The sequence below is a fragment of the Pinus tabuliformis genome, chromosome 8 (genome assembly GCF_031772625.1).
Source record: "Pinus tabuliformis cultivar Carrire ecotype Pingquan chromosome 8, CPIR1, whole genome shotgun sequence".
NCBI classification, from domain to species: Eukaryota; Viridiplantae; Streptophyta; class Pinopsida; order Pinales; family Pinaceae; genus Pinus; species Pinus tabuliformis.
Genome location: NC_142294.1, coordinates 296,017,615 through 296,039,951, shown reverse-complemented (window position 1 = coordinate 296,039,951; position 22,337 = coordinate 296,017,615). Strand labels below are relative to the sequence as shown.

General features: G+C 35.4%; 1 protein-coding gene across 1 annotated transcript; it reads right to left on the bottom strand.

Moving 5' to 3' along the window:
* Positions 1-17,824: 17,824 nt before the first annotated feature.
* LOC149235290 (FT-interacting protein 7-like) lies at positions 17,825-21,784 on the bottom strand. Its single transcript, XM_089372066.1, has one exon. It carries the CDS (start codon positions 21,360-21,362, stop codon positions 18,264-18,266), a length of 3,099 nt encoding a protein of 1,032 aa, XP_089228192.1. The 5' UTR covers positions 21,363-21,784; the 3' UTR covers positions 17,825-18,263.
* Positions 21,785-22,337: the final 553 nt, after the last annotated feature.

The window sequence follows — 22,337 nt, the reverse complement described above, 5'->3', positions numbered from 1 at the left end:
TATTTATATCAATAAGCTCACTTTATTCTCTTATAAACAATGCATGGTTATATAATAATTTCATTTTGATTTCATTAGTGCCACTTCGTTATTTATATGTTCGTATGGTGGTTTATTTAAATTAGCATAGATATTGAATGCCTTGATTCATGTCATTCCATCATATGATAAAAGTTGGTGATTTGTTTAAATGCAATAAAAATGGAAGTTGGGCACTAAAAAGAAAGGATCGGAAAATATTGTCTTCCTTTATTTCATTTTTATTTGGCTTAAGGAATCTTACAGTGATATCAACGACATATTTTTGCCCAACTATGGGATACTAAGAAAAGAAAAAGAAAAAATGATTTCTATCAATTAGAAAGGGAGAAAGGCTAAAAGTCAAGGAGGGAAAAACAAAGAGATCAACACTAAGTACCATGGAGAGTCGAAATAGTTAGATGAACCAATGGGTGATCACGAAAGTACCAATCTTGAAGATGCACTACAAAGGATCATCGCCATTCAATACATGATTGTGGAACTTCTCAAATTGCAGACCAAGAAACTTAACCTGCAAAAGAATAACTGGGAAGGTGGCTCTCATTCAGGCGGGGACGGTCCATCACATGAACATGCAAACCTTCAGAGAAACCCATTCAATAGACCAATGATGCCTCCATTCTTGGATGACCCCTCCGAGGAGCAACAATCTCCTTCACCAATTGTGGAGACAGTTACAACTTGGATGAAGGAATTTCATGTGTTTCCCCCCAATGTGAAAGAAACTTTAACCTTAATGAATATTATTTCGCTAGGAGAAAATAACAAAAGAGGGAAACATTATATGGGGGCCCTCAATCAAACCCATATCTGCACAAGTATGTCGGGAAAGTAACCCTTCCTTTCTTTAATGGATCAACAAAGTGTTTTGGAATATCATGGGTGCATAAGTTGGATATGTATTTCCATCTTAATCCCATGCATGAGAGATATGCCATTAAATATGCCATGCTTCATCTGGATGGAGAAGCACACAAATGGTGGCAACATGGGATGATCACTTTAAGACATGCAAACATAATCTACTATACATAATTCATGCAGAGATTGATAGAGAGATTTGACAGGAAGGACCCTAAGTTGTACTTCTAGGAGCTAACCCAACTTCAGCAGACATAAAGTGTTGAATCATATATCACAAACTTTTAGAGACTTGCAGTAATGGTCACCGACCTCTCAATGGACCGGGTCATGATATTGTTCATATAAGGGTTGTCAGAACCCCTATGTGGTTGGGTTAGAGCCTACCAACCTGTGACCTTGCAAGACACAATTAACAGAGCAAGGGATATGTAAGATGCAGTACCAAAGGCTAGATTCCTACCCAAACCAACTATTCCTCAAAGGGGAAAGGAAGTCAAGCAGTAGCAAAGGGATCCGCCTGGGAAGGGAAAGTGGGATGGTGAAACAAAGAAATATCTCAGGAGGAGAAGGCCATGCTTCTCTTGTCAAGAACCTTCAGCACCAAGGAATCGATTTACTAAGGGAATGACGTACTATATTGAAGTATTTTGTGAGAGCAAAGACAAAGAAGAGTAGCTAGAGCCAGATCAAGGAGAATCACAAGTTATGGGGCAATATAGGACGAGACCCAAGAAGGGATTATTTCTTCTCTTATAGGGGCCCCAAGATACCGCACCCTTATGGTGAGGGGCATAACACTAGGACAAAAGGTGACCATTCTCATTTATCGTAGGCCCTCCCACAACTTCATTGTTGTAGAATTTGTAGCGAGAAGAGAATTGCCAACAGAAGAATTTGGAGGATTTACAGTTTTGATTCTTGAGAAGAAGGAGCACAATCAGATGCCATGCCGTAAAATGGTCCCTAATATGTGTCTAACAATTGGGAGCTACACAGTTACATATAATGTTTTTGTTGTTGATTGTCTACACTCCCATGTAGTTCTAGGGGTTCAATGGCTATATTCAATTGGGACTCATACAGCCAACTATAAAGACTTGGAATTCGCATTTACAGGTCTAGATGGTAAGAAGGTGATGTTAAAGTGAATGCATGCATACCCTCTCAAGGTTGTGACATCCAACAAGATGGTAGTAGATATTCGACATCGAGATATTTTATGTGTTGTGGAGTGTCGAATCATGGAGAAGAAACCAGGAAAACAACATATGGAGTATACCCCTGACAACATGGCATTGTTACAAAAGCACCAAAAGGTTTTTGGAGATATACCACCAGGACAACCACCATATAGGGGATTTGAGCACATAATTGAACTAGAAAAAGGGGTCCAAGCTATCATCACTACCCCTTATTGACATTCGAAAGCATATAAGAATGAGATAGAGAAGACAATCTAGGAGTTGTTGGAATTCGGATACATTCGACCAAGCTCAAGCCCTTTCACTTCGTTTGTGGCTTTGGTCAAGAAGAAGGATGGGTCCCTAAGGATGTGCATAAGCTTTCTGGAACTAAACAAAAAGACAATCAAAAATAGATATCCTAATACTAGGATCGACGACCTGATGGATGAGATAAATGGGGCCAAGTACTTCTCAAAGATTGACCTCCGCTCATGTTATCACCAGATCAGAGTTCGAGATCAAGACATTCCAAAGACAAATTTCAAATGACACTATGGACACTATGAATTCCTAGTGATGCATTTATATTGAGCAAAACCTCTACAACAATTGAATCATGTATGAACCATGTTTTTAACAAGCAGATATGCAAATTTGTGTTGGTCTTCTTTGACGAGATCCTGATTTACAGTGGAACATGGGAGAAGCATCTAGAACATTTGGATACCGTTTTGGTAATACTAGAGCCACAAAATTCTATGCGAAAATCTCCAAATGTGAGTTTTGTATGACAAAAAGGCTATATCTTGGTCACATCATTGATGGCCAAGGCATCAAAGTGCACTGGGAGAAGGTTGAAGTTGTTCTCAATTGGCCCACTCCCAAAAGAAGCTTCTTGGGTAATTGTAATTATTATAGAAGATTTGTTAAGGGATATTCATAGCTAGCACCACCTCTTACTGGCCTGACAAAAAGTGGAGCCTTTGTATGGACAAAGAAAACATGGGAGAAATTTGAGTGAATGAAGGAAGTGTTGAGTTCATGCTCAGTTCTAGTGTTGTTGTACTTCTCCCAACCATTCGTATTGGATTGCGATGCCTCTGGGGTAGGAATCAAGGTTGTTTTAATATAGAATCATCATCTAATTTCTTTTGAGAGTAGGAAGCTGCAGGATTATGAGTGTTTTTATTCCATTTATGATAAATAAATGTTGGAAATTATGTATGTACTCACCAATTATCAGCCATATCTAGTGGGAAAAAGGTTCAAGGTCAAAACATATCATAATAGTCTCAGATAGTTCCTGGATCAGAAGGGATTGAACGGGAGGCAACAAAAATGGATTAACAAGATTCAACCCTATGACTTCAAGATTGAATATGTCAAAGGAGACAAGCTATCTTCTCCATCACAGACATTGTGGAAGATTGGAAGTCTTGTATTTTGGTGGAATACTCAAGGAACCCTTCAGCCTCTAAGATTCTCGATAGACAAACATCAGACAACCGATATAGAGTTGTTAAATAAATTATCTATTATAAGGACCGAATCTCTCTAGTACCAGAGTCCCAGTTGAATATGAAGATCATACAAGTAGCCCATGACTCCCCTTTAGCAGGACATCCAATATTTTTGAAAAATTACAGGACCATTAGAGAGAGCTTCACATGGAAGGGAATCAAGAGGGACATTATCAAATATTTCTAGGAATGTGGTACCTGTCAGGGCAATACAGTTGAACATACACAACAAGAAGGTTTGTTACAACCAATGCTCGTTCCATAACAAAAATGGGAGTGTCTCCATGGATTTCATTATAAGTCTACCCTCATCCCAAGGAGAAGATTGTATCTTCGTGGTGGTAGATATTCTAACCAAATATGCCCACTTTTGTGCAATTTCCTCCTGAAGCCTTGCATCTCAGATAGAATAAATATTTTTCCAAAGAGTATTTTGTCTATATGGTTTACCCAAAACCATTGTCAGTGACCATGATAGCAGGTTGATGAGATCAATATGGTAGGAGTTATTCAGGTTATCAAGCACATAACTCACTCATAGTACAGGATACCACTCACAGACAGAAGGACAGACAAAAGTAGTAAATAAATGGGTGGAAAGTTACTTACAAAACTATGTCATAGGGCAACAAAGAGCATGGACGAAGTGGTTTTATTTAGAATAATATTGTTATAACCCCACTTATCATATGTCCATAGGAATGTCACCTTTATGAGCCTTACATGGATATGAGGCACTTTCTTTCGCATACACAAAATTTAGATATAGCAGGGCACCATTAACGAAGGATTGGATGCAGGGATGTCTTGATATTCTCATGGCACTCAAGGATAACCTACAGATAACTCAAAATCGACAAAGTTTATATGCAAATCGACAAAGGCTAGAAAGGATTTTAAAAGTGGGTGATGAAGTTTACCTCCAGCTACAACCATACAGACAGTCTATGTCGAAGCAAAAAGGAGAAAAAAATTTAAATCCATGGTTCTATGATACCTATCGAGTTATCCAAAAAATAAGAAAGTGACATATGAATTGGAGCTTCCAGAAGAGAGAATAATTCATTACATATTTCATGTTTCTTGTTTGAACAAGGTGGTAGGGGAGAATGTCAAATCATCAGTTGATTTATCTCCATTAGACGAGGAGGGAAATATTCAACTAGTTCCAGAGGAGGTGTTAGAGGTTTGAGAAAAGAAGCTTCGACGCAGGGCCCTCCGTGAATATTTGGTATGATGGAAAGATTTGCCCGTCAAAGACCCCACCTGGGAAGCAATGCACATATTGCAACATCCAACATTGAAATTTGTCGAGGGAAAGAAATTTCAAGCAGGGGGAACTATAGTATACCCAACCATTTGACCCAGTGGGACCGAGTTAATAATAATAATAATAAATAATTGGCATATAGAACATCATTGCAATTCTCAACCAAGGTATTTTCTCATGGTTTCTTTCAATCAGTCAAGCTTTAAAAGGGCAAAGGAGGAATGAGAGAAGATATGGATTTGGATAATTTCTCTTTGCATCTCAATTGAAGGCTCGGGTGAGTTTTCAACCAGCGATGGTTTTACGAAAGATCCTCATCCTAGCTTCAGTGGGATTCATTCTCACCCTTGTTGGCAAACCAATTTCGATGGTTCTTGAAATCACCCTAGCTAGATCAATATTCTTTTTTGATTTTGGTTAAGGGTTTTACACATCTATTATTGTTCAAATTTCTTTGCAGGATTTCCTAATATATTATATGGATGCGATATTGTTGTGACCACGTTGAGGCAAGGGCATTAGATTGTCAAGGAAAATTGTGAGTGACAAACATAATTTTGTGAAACTCCGTCATTGATTGCGGGGGAGGAAATTAGGACTGACAACTCTCCAAACTTAATCTTTACAACCAAGAATACTGAATGACCCGACTTCCGATTGGGAGGACACTTTCCTTCATTATATCAGTCAATTCCTCCATAACTTCCCATCTTTCAAGCCAGGTGTGAATGCAGCCATACAATCACCAGGGAACAGTGATGACATAAATGTTGAATCCGCTATCTCAAATCTCATAAAAAGGGCATAATTATTGTAGTGGTGACAACAATAATGGAGTCATAAGGGATGGCGTGTCAAAGGGCATTAGAGCCCATATTATTTGTCAATAATTGTTTTTAAAGTCAAGATAATACCACAACATTGTTCGCCTGTCAATCCCTTTTGGTTGTTATAATCGACCACAATTATTTTGTTAGTCGTGGGTATTCATATCAATAATCTCATGTTATTATCTTATAAGCGATGAATGGTTATATAATGATTCTATTTGTGCCACTTCATTATTTATATGTTTGTATGGTGGTTTATTTAAATTATCATGGGTATTGAGTGCCTTGATTCATGTCATTCCATTATATGCTTTGCATGGTGATTTGTTTAAATTCAATAAAAATAGAAGTTGGGTGATAAAAGGAAAGGATTGGGAAATATTGTCTTCCTTTACTTTATTATTATTTAGCATGAGGAATCTTACAGAAAGATTTGGATTTTTTCTCGGTACCTTTGATTTAAAACTAATAGGATATCCAATTATTGAATCAATCCTATAGGTCTACTCCTAAGTATCCCAAGGTAGTTAAATTATAATGCTAATTAATGGAATTTGTTCAATGTAGGAAACCCTTGAATGAACCATTCTTCTTGATGGGTTTTGTTGAAGTGGAATAAAGGAATGAGAGCTCAAAATTGCAACATGTAAACATTTTAGCATAAGAATATTCTCTCTCTTAATATTCTCTCTCTAAATATTTGATCTCGAATTATTTAATAAATTTGATAGGCGATAGGCCTCGTCTTTCTAATATTACCCAAAATAACGTTATTGCACATTAAGTAATACATAATAATTATTTAGGAATATTTTTAAAATGATTATTAGTTATTCCATAATAACCTCTATAATATATCCATGTAGTTTTAATATATATTGGGCATATTATAGCTAAGAAGATAAAACTCAAAGGGGAATTGTTGTGACCATATGCATGGTAAGAGTTATTCAATCAGGTGGGTAATGTACACATTTCATATATCACTAAATATCCTTATGTCACATTGTTGTTTGAAACTCCTTTAACTAAGAAGCATATACAAACTCTATATACCTCTATATTTCTTCACACAAGAGCCAATGTTGTTCCACAAGTTCTTCTCATTTTCTCTATAATTCTAGGAATGTTGTGGTGGATCCCACATATGTTCCTTCTATCCTACTAGGTGTGTATCATACCATGATAAAATAACTAGGCCTAGGAAACGTATCCAAATCTCAATTTGTCACTTGTTTAGGATTGCTACTCTTTGGAAATATACTAGGCTCTTTCCATCTACTATCACTTCCAAATAATGTCATGCTTTGTGAAATACTACTTCTATTTAATATCTTAACATGACTACCATTGCCCCCTAAATTCTTATACAAAGGGAAACACAAATAATAACCTGATTCTAGAAATGTTGTATGAAAAATAGACACCCAAGGAATGATTGTGTTTGGTTTAGTTTCATTAGATTCTACTACGACTTCTTCAAACTATGTGGTTATGAATCTTGTATTGGCTAGTGCACATCCATATTAATATCATAAAGTTGATTGATGATTTCATCTCTTATTATATATTTGAGTTCATGATTTCATAACTTCTTTCAAGGTTAGCGCCACTATTTTTATCCAAATGAGTACATCATTCCACATGACCTCTTTATTTCTTTTTTCTAACTCCATAAAATATTCTCCACCTCAACTACATATTTCTAGGCTTTCCTCTATTACTATATATATATATATATATATATATATATATATCTACCTCAACCATTAACTAGCCCTCTCTCTTTACATTTATAACTTCCAAAAGTAATTCAATCTTTTTTTATTTCTATATTTTATGTTGATTTACTTATACAACTACCCACACGTAATTTTCACCTCTATTTTATTTCTCCACCATTTGAGGATTTTGTGATCTGTCATTCCATGGTTACTTCATGGCTAGCTAATGTTTTTCAAAATGTTAAGTCTTTTTCTAAGTTTCAAATTCACTTTCTCACACATGCTCTATCCTTGATGAATTCACAAACACACCCCTTTTTGTGGAATCTTAGATAGGGATTATGCAACTCTTGAAGGTAAGGCTTGTGTAATCACTAGTGATAGTGACTAGGAAATCCATAAGAACATTGTACTACACAGTAAATGTCGAAAATCAGTGTGTACTCTCCTTTGACAATCTTTCTCACTTCAGTTGCAACTGTACTTCTATTTCAGTGAGTTTCTTCAACTCTCACTTTGGTACACCTTTGCTTTTGCAAGTGTCAATTTCACGTTTGCAACTACCATTTTTTATTGACTTCACTTTAATATGTGTCATTTTCATGTAATCTTCACTCTCAAATGTGTTTCTTTTACTTTCTTCAGGCATTTGCAAGTGTTGTTTGCTCTTCTCTGTTACTTTCACAAGTGTCGTCTTTTCGATAAGGGAAGTGTCCCACATTGTAAAAGTAGAGTTATGGTTCATTTCAAGAGGTAATTTTGGTATCAATGGGTCATATCTATCATATATAGACATGTGTTAGACTTTTCCTAAAAGTTTTATACATTTTTGTACTAGTGTCATCAGTGTCGTCACAAAGTATATCTTAAGTTTCGCACTTGGAGGAGAATGTTGTTTTGTCGTCACATTAATGGGATCATGTTTATTATGAGTGTCGAGTGCTTAATGTTGTTTCGTTAATTATGATTACTGTGTGATCATGTTCAAGTGAAACCTTGGTTTCATCTCTGCCTCATTGATCCCACATTTAATCAAATTTTGAAAATTCTCATGCCCAAACAACCTGGGTTCACTCTGCCCCTTTGAACTTTGCATTGCATAGTTGAAAGCCTCAACCATGCATCCTTGGCTAATGGAAGTACACAATATGTAGTTACTTCCTCCAAGGAATGTGCATTGCTTAGTCGCAGTTCCCAAAAGATACCTCATGGCCTTTGGAACTGCATAATCTTGCCTCCCAACCAATCTCTTTCTGTGCATTTCATAGTTACAATAAGATATTTGTCTCCCTTCCTTCTTGCATTGATTAACTACACAATCCTCTAGTCCTCTCTCTCTCCCGAGCTATGCATTATGTAGTTACAGTGGGAAATTTTATCTCACCATGACCCTCAATTGCACAATCTTGTCTCTTAGGTCTCTAATACAATGCATTGCCCAATAACAAGCATTAGTCCCTCACTTATGACCTTTGGAACTGTGCACTGTGAAATCACTGAGCCTTCCTCCCTATTCAATACTTAGTTCTGGGTCACTCAGAGGTTTTCACGAAGAAGGTTAGACTAAGAGATTTTGGGCTGATGTCATTTCCTCATGAGTGAGTTTCATCTGCAGGTATTGTAATTTGACATGAAAGGATGATGCTCAAAAAGGAGGAGAATAAGACTATGCTAGAAAACACTTGTGAAGTGGGAACCATGAAGAAGTCTTCAAGTAAGAAGATGAAGGGACACTAGTTTACGACAAAATACCAAATATCGAGACCACTTGAAGACTCCATATCATTTGACCCCTTGGATGGTGAAGATGAAGAGAGAAGCATAACTTTCATGAATATGAAGTACTCTACAGACCTCTCAAGAATATTAAAGAAAAAGAAATAAAAAGAAGAACTTGGCATTTCCTTCTCACCATGTAATCGATGTCATCATTGTCATGTTGTGACTTGTATTAGTCTCATCATAATGTCATGTGTCTTGCCACATGACTTACGGATGCAATGATGTCAATCTTAAAAGGAAGGGAACAATTGTAATTTGTTAAAGTCCAAGAGTCATATGTGGAATATAAAAGGTCACATAGCCATATATGGAAAAAAGAGGCTTTAGGAAAATTCCAAAAATCATATATAAGTCCAAAGGTCACATTAGATGTCCACGAGTCATTAGCGTAATTCAAGAGTTATAGGGGATATGCAAGGTCATTCCTCTTCTTGTAAAATAGACTTCATAACCCAAGAAAATTTGTTTTGGTGGCTTATTCTTTGAAGAGATCTCTTTGGCTTTTCTAGCTTAGCATAGGAGAGAAGATCATTCTTTAGAGAAGTAAGAAGTGACTTAATGTTCCACTATTGGAGCTAGTGGCTCACCATTGTAACTACGTACTTGGATCTTTCACCTAATAATTAGAAGCTCGCTGAGGCAACATATTTCCATGCATGTATCATGAATATTGTAAGACTATTCTTTAGATGTTTCTGGTATATGTTTTGTTCATATGTATTGAGGAAATTGAACAACTTCATTGGATTTGGTACTTATCTTTTTGAATGTGTGTTGTATTTTACTTAATTTTCATTGTGTCTATGTGAACTATTTTTCTAGATAAGTAATGAATACTTCCCTGATCTCATGTGTATCTCTTAGGATAGTCCTATTACATTCCTTCTAAATACTCACTCTTTCTCCCCTCTCGTGAAAGTCTCATTTTACACATTGAAATTGGTTTTTCATAGTGTGAACTTTCTTGATGATTACAAAGGCTATGTGTATACTCTCTTATGTTATTCCTTGCAGTTGAGACAAACCTTTGTGTTATGGTGGTTGGGCCAATACTCGAGATGGGTCTCCTACTTTAAATGATGTGAGGTCTAATTGGGACTTTACATCAGGGAGACCCCCTTGGATGACAAATTTCCAACACCATCAACAAGTCTCTCAACTATTGTTTTTCATTTTTTAACATTTTTCTTATATTCAAAATCTGATTCGATATTTTATCATTGGTACCTTCTTTCATTATCTATTTCTTTATATATGTATATCTCTTTCAAACAATTCACTCTCTTTATTTTCAAGTTTAGATCCTAATAATGATGTTATACTTTTGTTCGTTAAATTTTGGTCATTACATTTTATGATTTATTTATATAATAGATCTACATTTTTCTAAGTCAAATTTTCTTCTTTAAAACTGTTCTCATCAATATGATATGGAACATACAACATTGATTTCTATTTTTAATAGTTATCAATATAAATATGTTTATTATATTTATGTATCTTATAACATATATTTTCTCAGTGTCTCATCTCTTCTTGCCTTGTAGTGTATTTCATGATGCAAATTTCGCTATGCATACATTTTCAAATGTTATTTGATCTCATACGTTTGTGATAGATAATGATTTTTGAAATTGACTTTTAGATTAATAACATCATGATCATTTGTTGGCCGACATTTCAAACCATCTAATGGGGTTCATCTTTAGGAAGAAGATGAAAAAACCGATCTATCCTTAGGATTAAATAGCATAGGCGCATCCCTTTCCAAATTTAGTCGTTAAAAAATATAATAATTTTAATCAAAATAAGAATGTTGAGTGAGAGTTTTTTTTGTCAATATAAGAAAAAAAACTAAGTTTGTTAAGGAAACGAAATGTTAGAAATACAAAAAAAACCTTTAAATAGAGAGAAATTAATAGATAAAAATAGGAAAGGATAATATTTTTTTTTACTAAATTAATAATATATTATTGTATTATAGAATAAAATGAGAAAAAAACCCAATTTTTTTTGTTTTATTATTATATTAGCTTAAATTATTTTTATATAAATTATTAAATTCTAAAATAAAGATTAATAATTTGAATAAAGGTAAAAATAGAAAAATATTTTTGTTGATTTAAAGATAAATACGAATCATGATTATAATACGTAAATAGAACTATTCAAGGTGGAACTAAAATATATTGTCTTAATTAAAAATATATTATAATAAAATGAGAAAAAAAGAAAATAATAAAAGACAAAAATAAGTTAGTGATAGAAAAATATGTTCAATGTTTTCTAGTTATTGTACATAGCGATCAATAATTGATAAACATGTTATGTTTTCTGAATCATGTGGTTCATGTTCTAACTCATTTTATCTTTTTAGCGCAAATGCTCAATCATCTATTTCTGAAGTATTAATAAATATACATTTTCTTGAATTATTATGCAATGAAAATGGCAATCCTATATACACACCTTGTTGTGTAGACAATTTTTGCAACCTGAATAAACCTTTTCCAAGTCTTGCAATTGTTTCTATGACATCACCATCATATTTTCAAAAATCATTTCATGAATGTTTAAACATTGATATCATCATTTTATCTAGATTTTTCATGTGTGAATTATAATAAGTAGTTGTAGCATATTAGTCAAGTACAAATTCAACATCGATATTTTCACCCTAGATTAATGGAATATGGCAGGTGAAGCTATTAGTCCATATATTTGTAGGCTTTCTTTTCAATAGAATTGTTATTCATTCAAGAGTAAATTGGATTGCATAGACATAGTTACATTCACTTATACCTAATTTCTTAAGAAAACTATCAAATGTATATGCCTAATCATGCTCCATATTTTCTAGTGCATGAAATATCATCCTTAGATTCAATCTCATACTCGAATTGTTAAATTCCATAGGCTTAGGTATTTGTGTTTTCTAGATGGGTGGAATTGGAAAAATGAGCCTATAATGCACCTATTTTCTCTTCCTACAAGTTTTAGTATGAGGATTATGTTAGATATTTTTCAGATTTGTAGGAAGTTTACTTGAATTGCAGCATAAGTACTTTCTAATGAAATTTTCAATTTCAATGTTTGTACTTCTTACATAGATAGGAGCATTTTTTTTATCCATAGCAATCCATGTTCATGTTGGACTCCTCAATTTTGAAAAAATGTTATAATAAAATAGTTCATGATGTAACCAAAGTACTTAGATAAAATTAACTGACATATAGCATTCATTCTACTTCTACAATATTGTATGTAAGTAAGAGGGTCATTTCTAATAAATATATCAATATCATCCTCTACTTCTTTTTCAATTGATTGTTTTTTTATTTTCCTTTATTTCTTGCAAATAATTTACTAAAATCCCAAAGATGCTTAATAATGCTAAAATAAATAAATGTCATTGGAGCCAGTTGTCGTTCATTACATATAAGTTCTTGCAAAAATGTAAAAATGTAAAAAATAGCCTAACGATGTCTATATCAACTTAATATATATACACCCAATGTTTGATTTCTTTTCATATGTGTTTCAAGTTTTCTTTTGTTCTAACATCTTTAGTTGTTGGATTTTTTCCTTTTAACTCTCCCTTTCTTATTGGATTTATTGAAATCCAAACGGAACTAAAGACCTGGCTGAGGATAATTCACACTATTATATAAAACAAATTTGTTATATGACACTAAAAGCCATGATCTTGATGCAAGACTTCCCATCAAGCAATATCGTGGTATGTAAAGTTTTTTGTAAAATTTCTTGATCACTTTTTCCCATAAAACAATGTCGTAAAACCCATCTCTTATGAATATTATATTTGAATATGCCTCAATTCGTATAGCCTTCATCATGAGCAATTCTTATTTGATTATTACAAATATCAAAATAACATATGGATTTCTAAATCCATGTAATAGTCTTTTTTGACTGGTTCTTCATCATTATCATCATTTGTTTTGTAATTGTCTCTCAAATGCATAAGCATCCATGTTCTAATCAAAGACTTGTTTCCAGCCTTCCTTTATTTTGACATTCCCTAGTTTATAAGGCAAAGTTTCACACAATCGTTTCAATGGCTTCATCAAATTATGAACATGTATTCATCCAAATACAAATATGTTTTTAAACACTAAACATCTTTTAATTTCCACAACCACGGTAATAGATTCATTTATGTCACAAGGATGTTTTAATTTCCACAACCACTGTAATAGATTCATTTATGTCACAAGGATGTTTGATTTGAATTTGAGATGTGTCAGTAGGTACATTGATTAGTCCACCAGTCAATGCCAATTGTGGTTTTCTAAATTGTTGCCCGAATTCCTCTATTTTCAAAAATGATTATCTTAGTGATATTAGTCTTTCTTCCCATTCACACTGTTTTTTCATTATGCATAATTATTTATTCTACCTAATATTCTCTAGAACTACAAATTCTATAGTCTTGTTCTTATCAAATACTTTAAAGCATTTTTTGCATACACACCTATTTTTGGAAACATTGATTAATCGCCTTTCTATGAAGTTTTCTAAAACCATGTTTGATTGCATATTTCACACTCATAAATAGGTACATGTTTTTTTTTAAATGTTGTTATTCGGATAGTTTTCGAATGTATAATCAACATTTGTAAAGATTCCTTATTTTATTTGGAGACATTCATTCTATCTTGATTTTGATCACTTCGATATTTTTCTAATTAGACCTTTTTTGACAACATCCTTGTTTCTTATATGTTTTTTGAGTTGATGCAGGCATAAGTATGCTATGTTGTTTCCACTAATAAGCCTTATATTAAGTTCCACGACATGTTCATATATGTTCATGTTTTTAAATCCACTCGCCTTATGCCCATTACGTTTTTTATAGGGTTATTCTATATATTTCTCTTCATTAACTACTTCAATATCACATAAAATGTTTTTCTCTCTTTCTATTTTTGATTGGTTCTTTAAATTTTAAACTAGACTTGTTTTGATCCTTATTTCTTATATGTTTTTTGACTTGATGAAATAAAAACCCTTATCAATTGTTTAGATTGATAGACATTGAATTATGCTCCATGATATGTTCATCTATGTTCATGATTTTAAAGCCATTCACATTATCCCCATTATATTCTTTATAGAATTCTTCTATATATTGCTCTTTGTTAACTATATCAAAACCATGTAAAATGTTTTTCTCTTGTGCTATTTCTTTTAATGGTTCAAAATGAAAATCATTTATATTCATTTGAACTTGGATAATATACATTACTGTTGCTCCTTAATTGAAGGAAAGAAATTTAGCCACAACACTTAGTGTATCAACATACCATATGTACATAGCTATACTAAAGATATATCATATCCAATCATGAACAAATGGTCACCATCTATATTCTATTTTTCATATGGCACTCCCAATGGTATAATGTATCATTGCTAATCCACTATTATAGGGAATTACATGGTTGCATTTTTTGTTCATGTATTTTTCTATAAACTTTGATGCGAATGGATCATTATTCATAATTTTATTACGAAATGTCTATGTAATTATGCCTTGTAAATAGGGCACATAATTTTCATTCCGTGTTAATTTGCATATTGTTTCAAAACAAATTTAGTTGTAAATGATCTTGAACCCGTCCATTTTCTCAAACTTGTCTTTTCATGATTTCCTCTATTTGAATTCATTTATGTTTTGTTTCATTGTATATTATTATATTCATCATATGCTCACAATTAATTAGTATTAAACTTATTTTCTTGCACAAAAGTGGCTCAAAATATCTAGCAATTAAATTTTCATCATGGAACAATATGTCGTAACTTTTTTCACATAAATTTGAATTAAAATGCAAATAGATTTTCATTCTTGTCTTTGATCAAAGTATTCTCGATATTGTTAGCCAATTCGATAACCAATGTATGAAAAATACCCCCCGCCGCCCCCCATAGTCCTTGTTCTTCTGAAATTGTAAAAGTTGAAGTTGATTTTGTCATCTTTTCCAAATAATCATTTGGGAAATTTATACCATGCATATCTATCAATGCATCTATGTTCAATTCATGTCGATAATATAATACCTCTTTAATGTTGTATCACTCTAAATGATTTCTAAAATTTCATATCATTTCTTCTCACAATTCTATTGATGTGTATATAAAATGCAACAGAAATCGCTCAACATTAGATAGGCAATCTCTTACAACATATTCAAAATTGTTTAAATGAAATAGATTATGCTACTAGTATGTTCCATCCGTATGTTCCATTTTTATGGAAAACATGTGCTTCTCCATTGATGCCTTCGCAACCACGCTTCAAAGATGTTCTAAATTCACTATAACTAATCGCTCCACAATAAGTGCAACATAACTACTCTTTAGAAATTGTACCTTAAGGATTTGTTTTCATGTGACTACTGGTTACTCCACTATTCAATTAGTACTTAGTCTCAAAGAATTTGATTCTTTCTGAATTTTTTAATCTGTATTATAAATCATCTATGCAACTCCAATATCTAAGAGGCAACATGTTTGGAATAAAGAACAATGAGGAAAACAATCAACACGATATAGCTATAGAAAAAAAAAACCATAAGACAACACATAATATATACAATAATAACATATACATATATCTAGATCGATGATGAAAGTCTAATTGAAACTGCTTGATTTAATCTTATCATAGGGTAAACAATTTATCAATTACTACAATTACTCATCTTCCCTATAAACCTACATTGGTTAATACATCTTTTCAATTTATTCAAAAGGGATTTCCGTTCATTTTTTATACGTATAATTTTTCTTTTGTTCTTTACATAACTCACACATAACTGGAAACTAAAATTGGAAGTTAATTGCAACAAATTAAGTCGTGGATCTCGTCAATCCTACTTACTTCTACATAAGCTATGTAAATGCTTTAAGAACTCACATTAAGAACAAATTATTAATTTTGAGCTGAGCTCTTTGAGCACATGATCAAAAGTTGGCCATTTGAAGGATAGCATAGCCTCCCCAATGAATAGATTACAATAAGACATTTACAATTTCAACTAATGAATAGATTACAATAAGACATTTACAATTTCAACTTTCTTGTTTACCCAACAGATCACCATTTTTGAGTCCCCATCACATGATTTTTTAATATTTCTCAAGGAAGCTAAGAGAGAAGTGTTCTTAAAGATACTATTAAAGCTATATATTCCAATTGATAATTAGTCTTGTGACCTAGAAGATATTGAATATGCATAAAGTGAACATGATTAAGATATAAAACTACACATATCCCACAAATAGGGGGATGGGCCTCGGAAGTGCCATCAAAGAAATTCCATGGGATGCCATAATCCAATGAAGACATTATCGACTTTAACATCCTCCTATTCTTCCTCTTCCTCTTCTTTGAAGCCACATCATATTATTTCCAAAACTTTATTAGGAAAGCAATGATAATTTCTACCAGGATATCGCATTACTTAAAAACATTTGAATTCCTTGCTGGCTTAATCACATAGAGTAGAATACATAAAAATACTTAATTTACCTATACATCTATCCCCACTTCAAACATTCATATAGATACACCCTAGTCGAACTAGCTTACCATTGAGCTTGAAGACTCCCTTTCCAAATACCTAGGCTTTATAAGAAAATGAAATAAAGATATATGAAATAAAATCTTCATACAATTTACAAAAACGACATCTATTAAGGCCAACCCACCCCTTATCAACTCAATGCCCAAAATAAGAAGTTTGATGAGATTTGACATATAAAAAATATTCAAGTTTCATTGCGAAATCACCATTATTGAGCTTCATTGACCACAAAAATTCATCCCACTCTCAGTTTATTAAAATTAGATATACGACAGCTTAAAAAAATCCTATTACTCCCGGTTTAATGCTTCCAATTTTATTACGTTAACATTTTAAACTCTATAATTTATTTTTTTCACACTTTCCAATATTTTAAAGATTTCCCAACTGAATGACCTATAACTTTAATGTTAATAAACAGGTATAAGCGGTCATAACCCTTTATTTATTTATTTTACAAATTGCACTCACATATCAAACACATTTTTTCGAGTATCTTCTGCCCAAAAGATACTGTTTTGGAAAAGGTAGGCTACGTTGATAGCCTTTCAAAGACCAATTCAGCAGCGAACTTCATCAGTTGACATAACTGTTGCTTATTCTTTTCATACATTAAAACTTCATTAAGTGACATATCTGTTGCTTATTCTTTTCATACATTAAACTAAGCATTCTCTGAGTTCAGTTTGCTTAGACGATGCCAGATCTTCATACAAAAACTGAAAACGTCATAAAACAACCTCGCCATTTAAACACAACATACAAACGGCTGAGCAGTTTAAATGCAGAAGGAAACTTTCATTAAAGTGGAACATAAAAGTACAATATAAACAATTAATTCAAAATTTTGCTACGAATATTTGTGTGATTTTTTAAAAGTGAATACGTGTAAAGCACATCTGGATTCGCCTTCAAATTATACACACGAAAAGCAGAGCCATTTCTGGATAAAGTAAATTTGATTCGGTTGTCAAAATCAACCGACATCCATGACTTTTTTAAAGTTTGTGCCGAAGCTCTGGATATATCTCTGAAAGAAAAATTAGAAAAGCCGATGAACAAGCATAAACCAGCCGACATGCCAAAGTCAAAAGTTTTTAATCTTGAGATCCCATCATACAGCACTAGTTCAATCCCCCATGCAAGTTTATTCCCTGCACTTTTTGAATTCTCCACGCAAGTTACAGCCACCTTTTTTTACAGAAAACATCTTCACTCATCTAACATCCTTTTAAGTTGATTATCTTTAATCCCGGAGTTTGTTTATTTTCACCGCTCAATAGTTTATTCAGGGACTGTAACGGATAAAATTTTTGAACTACGACCGTTTGGCGTGGGAAGCCATTCTGGCTATTTACAAAACGGAAATAATGTAAAAATTAACACAGATTTGATAAACATAGAAAGAATGTGAATGCAAAAGTCGTGAGGCTTTCAAAGGATTCGATCTGCCAGAGAGGGCAGCCGCCTGAAGAAATTGAGAGAGGATGGGGGCATGGGCTCTCTGAACCGAGGGTGGCGAAGGAAATAGAATCCTAGAAAAACGGCCACCATCTTGAAATGCACGATGTATAGTATGAGTGAAACGATAAAACAAAATGCAATGAATATACCCGTTGCCCGAGGGTCCCTCCAGCTCAACAGCGCTTGAATTCGTTCTCCTTGTGTGGCAAAGTCCCCTAAAACCATTTGAATTCTGGCAGCCAAGCATCGCAGCCTGTCATATCTCATTCTCACGAGCTCAGGTGGTTTCTGGCTCGGGATTGGGTCGAATTCTTCGTCGAGCTCGTCTTCGTCCACTGCATCAGCATGGGAAAGCCGGATGTCCATGTGGGAGGGCATGCGGGGCCGGAACCTATAGTACCAGCAGCCAATCAGAAATATGTAGAAAAACACAGTGGGCACTATTAGCTCCGGGTACCAAACCAGAATCAAGAAAAGCAGATGAACTAACACTGTGGTCACTGGATTCTTCCATTGACACAAATCATCTACCCATTTGGTAACATTCATGACACCGGAAAGCACATTCATGATCCGGAACCAGTTGACCTTGCTGCGCCTCATGCTCCACATGCTTGAATTTGTGTCCAGCATGTATTGAACAACTTCCTGCCTTAGTGGTGGTTCTGAACGAGATAACCTAAGAGCCACAATTTTCATGGCAGTGTTTCTCAACATGTCTTGTTGTTGCAGCCCCATGGGGTGGAGATAATGCATCTTGGGAAGCATGGGCTGTGAATAAACATGTAATACATCGAGCAAGGAATTGCATGTGAATCGAACTGCTAGTTCAATTTCTCCCATTTGTTTCACACCTGATGACCCTAAAACCATTAAAGGGTATGAATTTGTGTATACCTTGTTGCTTTCTAGGGTTGAGATCCGGATTCGAACCTTGCCTATACGATAATCTGGTTTGGCCGTTTTCTCATCAACTAGGTTAAATATATGCCAGTTATCAAAAACACCCAATGTAAGAACAGTGCATGGATCATAGACCTGCCATGTATATTGTTCGTTCCACCTCGGACTAAAGCTATCTGTGATGGTCCTGGTTCGAACCCATTTCTGACCATATTTGGCAACACAATATGCATCTGTTGATCCTCTCCCAACTTTGGTCTTCATGGGAAGAAGATTCTGTGCTCCAAGAATTCCAAGCTCCAGAACTCCCAGCGAGGGTTTCCAGAGCTGTTTAGCAGTAGGCCGCATATCGCTGCAGAGATGCGCAGCTTCATCCATTACATGATACCCACCATCGAAACAAAGCCTGAGATGAATTCTGCCACGGTATCTATTAGTTTCTGCATGGCTTTTGTCCAAATCAAACCACCTGGAGCTCACCAAACGGTCATCAACCCTTCTTTCAATCATGGTCAGAGGGACTTTAGTATGACCCACAAGCTCCGGCTCCTTGTTGGTCCTCTCAATTATTAAAACCAATTGTTCTTCAAACGGTTCGGCTGCAACGAACATAAGATCTTCGTTCCACAATGGCGTGCTGGTTCTGCTGCTGGCCGACCTGGTTCTCAACACCTGGAAACCTAACTGAACCCTAACTCTGAGATCTGGGTATCGAACCTTTTCAGGCAACTGCAGATCCTGCGCTTCGATTACATTAACTCTCAGATACCACAGCTTTGGCGATAAATAGACTTTGGCTCGTGTGTGAACAATCCCCCCCGCATCTGATTGCCAAGCCTCTGGAAACGCCTCGTCCGCCTGAGTTCCAATCCAGACCGCCAACATTATGTCACCTTTAACCCTACCGTCCCCTTCCAGCCTATACCACTGAGGCGCCAAAGGGCTGTCGGGAGGCAGACGAATGGGAACATCCGAGAGATCAAAGCAAACTCCGCCGAGAAAATCATCTCTGCTTCCGGTATCTTCATCCCACACTGAAATTTCCAGAGTGCGCGCAGACTGGAGATTATTTTTCCCGAATGCAAAGATTTGATTCCAATCCGGGTACCCACTTTTCTGCGAAGTGCGAGTTTTGACAACTTCCCTGCCGAGCCTGATATTTACGTATGGATCTGGCGGAGCTCCGGTAATGGGATCCCTCGGAGCAAGCGCTCTGGCCTTCACAATTCTCACGAACAAGTAATGCATTTTCTCTACTAAGTCATAAGTAGATGACTCGTGGCTTCCGGGGACCGAGTCGCCGCTTGGATAAACGTATGACATTACTGGCGGCGGAGCTGCCGAAGTTTCTGCCTGGGCGTCATCTCCCTGTTTCTGTTCATCTGGAGCTGGAGGTTTGGCCTCCTCTGCCGCTGGAGGAGTTTCCGCGGCCGGAGGGGGAGTGCCTTCTTCTGGGGACTTTTCAGCCTCTGCCGTCGCTGGTGTCTCTGCTGGCGGAGTTCCCTCTGCAGCCGGCTCAGCAGGCTTAGCTTCTTCTGCTGGAGGAGGACTCTCTCCATCAGGCTTAGCTGCTTCTGCTGGAGGAGGATTCTCTTCAGCGTTGGCTCCTTCCGCTGGGGGCGCACCTTCCGCTGGAGGAGCATCAGCAGCAGGCGGCGGTTCTGCAGGCGGGGCTCCTCCTTCTGCAGGCGGTGTCCCTTCTGCAGGAGCATCTGCTGGTGGTTCTGGGGGCTTCTCCTCTGCAGGTGGCTCTTTAGGCTCATCCACATAATATACTCTGAGCCCGAGCTCTCCTTTGATGAAATTATAAAAATTTCTCTTTTTCAAAGGAAAATAAATCAAAGCCTCTTCCCCCTTCTTCACGAACTGGTTGCCACCCATCCTAACTCTACCCAGAAAATGATTCCTTCCACCACTTCCTGTCCTCTTATCATTGTACACATCTGCTTCCAGCTCCTCTGCAGCCATAACCTTCGGATCGCTCACAATAAATTCCAGCTTTTCATTCCAAACTGGATTCAAATCCTTAAGCTTTGTCTTGGTGCGTTTCCTCTGCCCATCGAAATCCACAATAACATAAGGACTGGAAGTTCCGACTCCATCCTTGGGTATCAGATTGTGCGCATCCACGACTTCCACAATCAATTTCCTCACTGTTTCAGCCATTGCTTCCCACAAACTCTTCCTGCAAAATTACAATAATATCATGCCTCTCTATGTGCTCCCACTTGAATCCTAAGCCTTCTCAATCCTTCCTGCAACCTCTTTATCAATACAATCTATCACTTGAATCCTAAGCCTGCCGATCCTTCCTGCAATCTCTTAATCAACACAATCTACCACTTGAATCCTAAGACTCCCAATGCTTCCTGCAATCTCTTTATCAACACAATCTACCATTAGCCGATCAGAAAGAATAAAGCAAAATCCGAAACCTGTCGAAGCAAAGCTCAAACAAATACACTGTCTGCACCGAAGGTTTACATTCAGTAATCCCTGTCATTCAATATGCCAAATGCATTTATAACCAGAGGAGTATTTTTTAATAATAAAGGCAACCTAAAGTCATTGCCTTCCTCTCTACGTTGCTTTGCCGGGCATGTTATCGAATCCCGCATTGAATTGGCTGCCCATTTACAAATTTATTTTCCACCTCACAGGAATCCACTGTGATGTAACTCCCTACCATCCGAATAAAGTTGTTGCAAATCCATACTGTTTTCTGTATGAATCGTGCAGCCACTGGTCCACCTTAACTGCTTTTTCATGACCGAAATAAAAGAACGATCATGATGTCCACTGTGTCATCCAAAAAAAGTCATTGTTCCGCTATGTTAAAGTGTTGAATAAATATTCAATGTAAAAGAATTCGCGCTGGATATGCTAAAATACCTATAAGTCATGTCTTTACTGAAGGTTTCTCCTTTTTTCGGCATCAAATAATACTTTACTTTATTGACAATTACAGGCCGCATATATTTTTCGAAAAGGACACATTGATCTAAACTTTAACCTACACAAGCTATGCTTTTGGTTTGGTTGGATTCATTCTCATTAATTTAAATGGTGATTGTTGTGTTCTGATATCTAAATTATGTTTTTGGTTGGATTTATTGAGATTAATTCAAAGATATTTTATAA

What these genes read in the sequence shown, in the direction of transcription:
- LOC149235290 (XM_089372066.1), bottom strand. Translation starts at nt 21,362, where the DNA reads ATGGCTGAAACAGTGAGGAAATTGATTGTGGAAGTCGTGGATGCGCAC.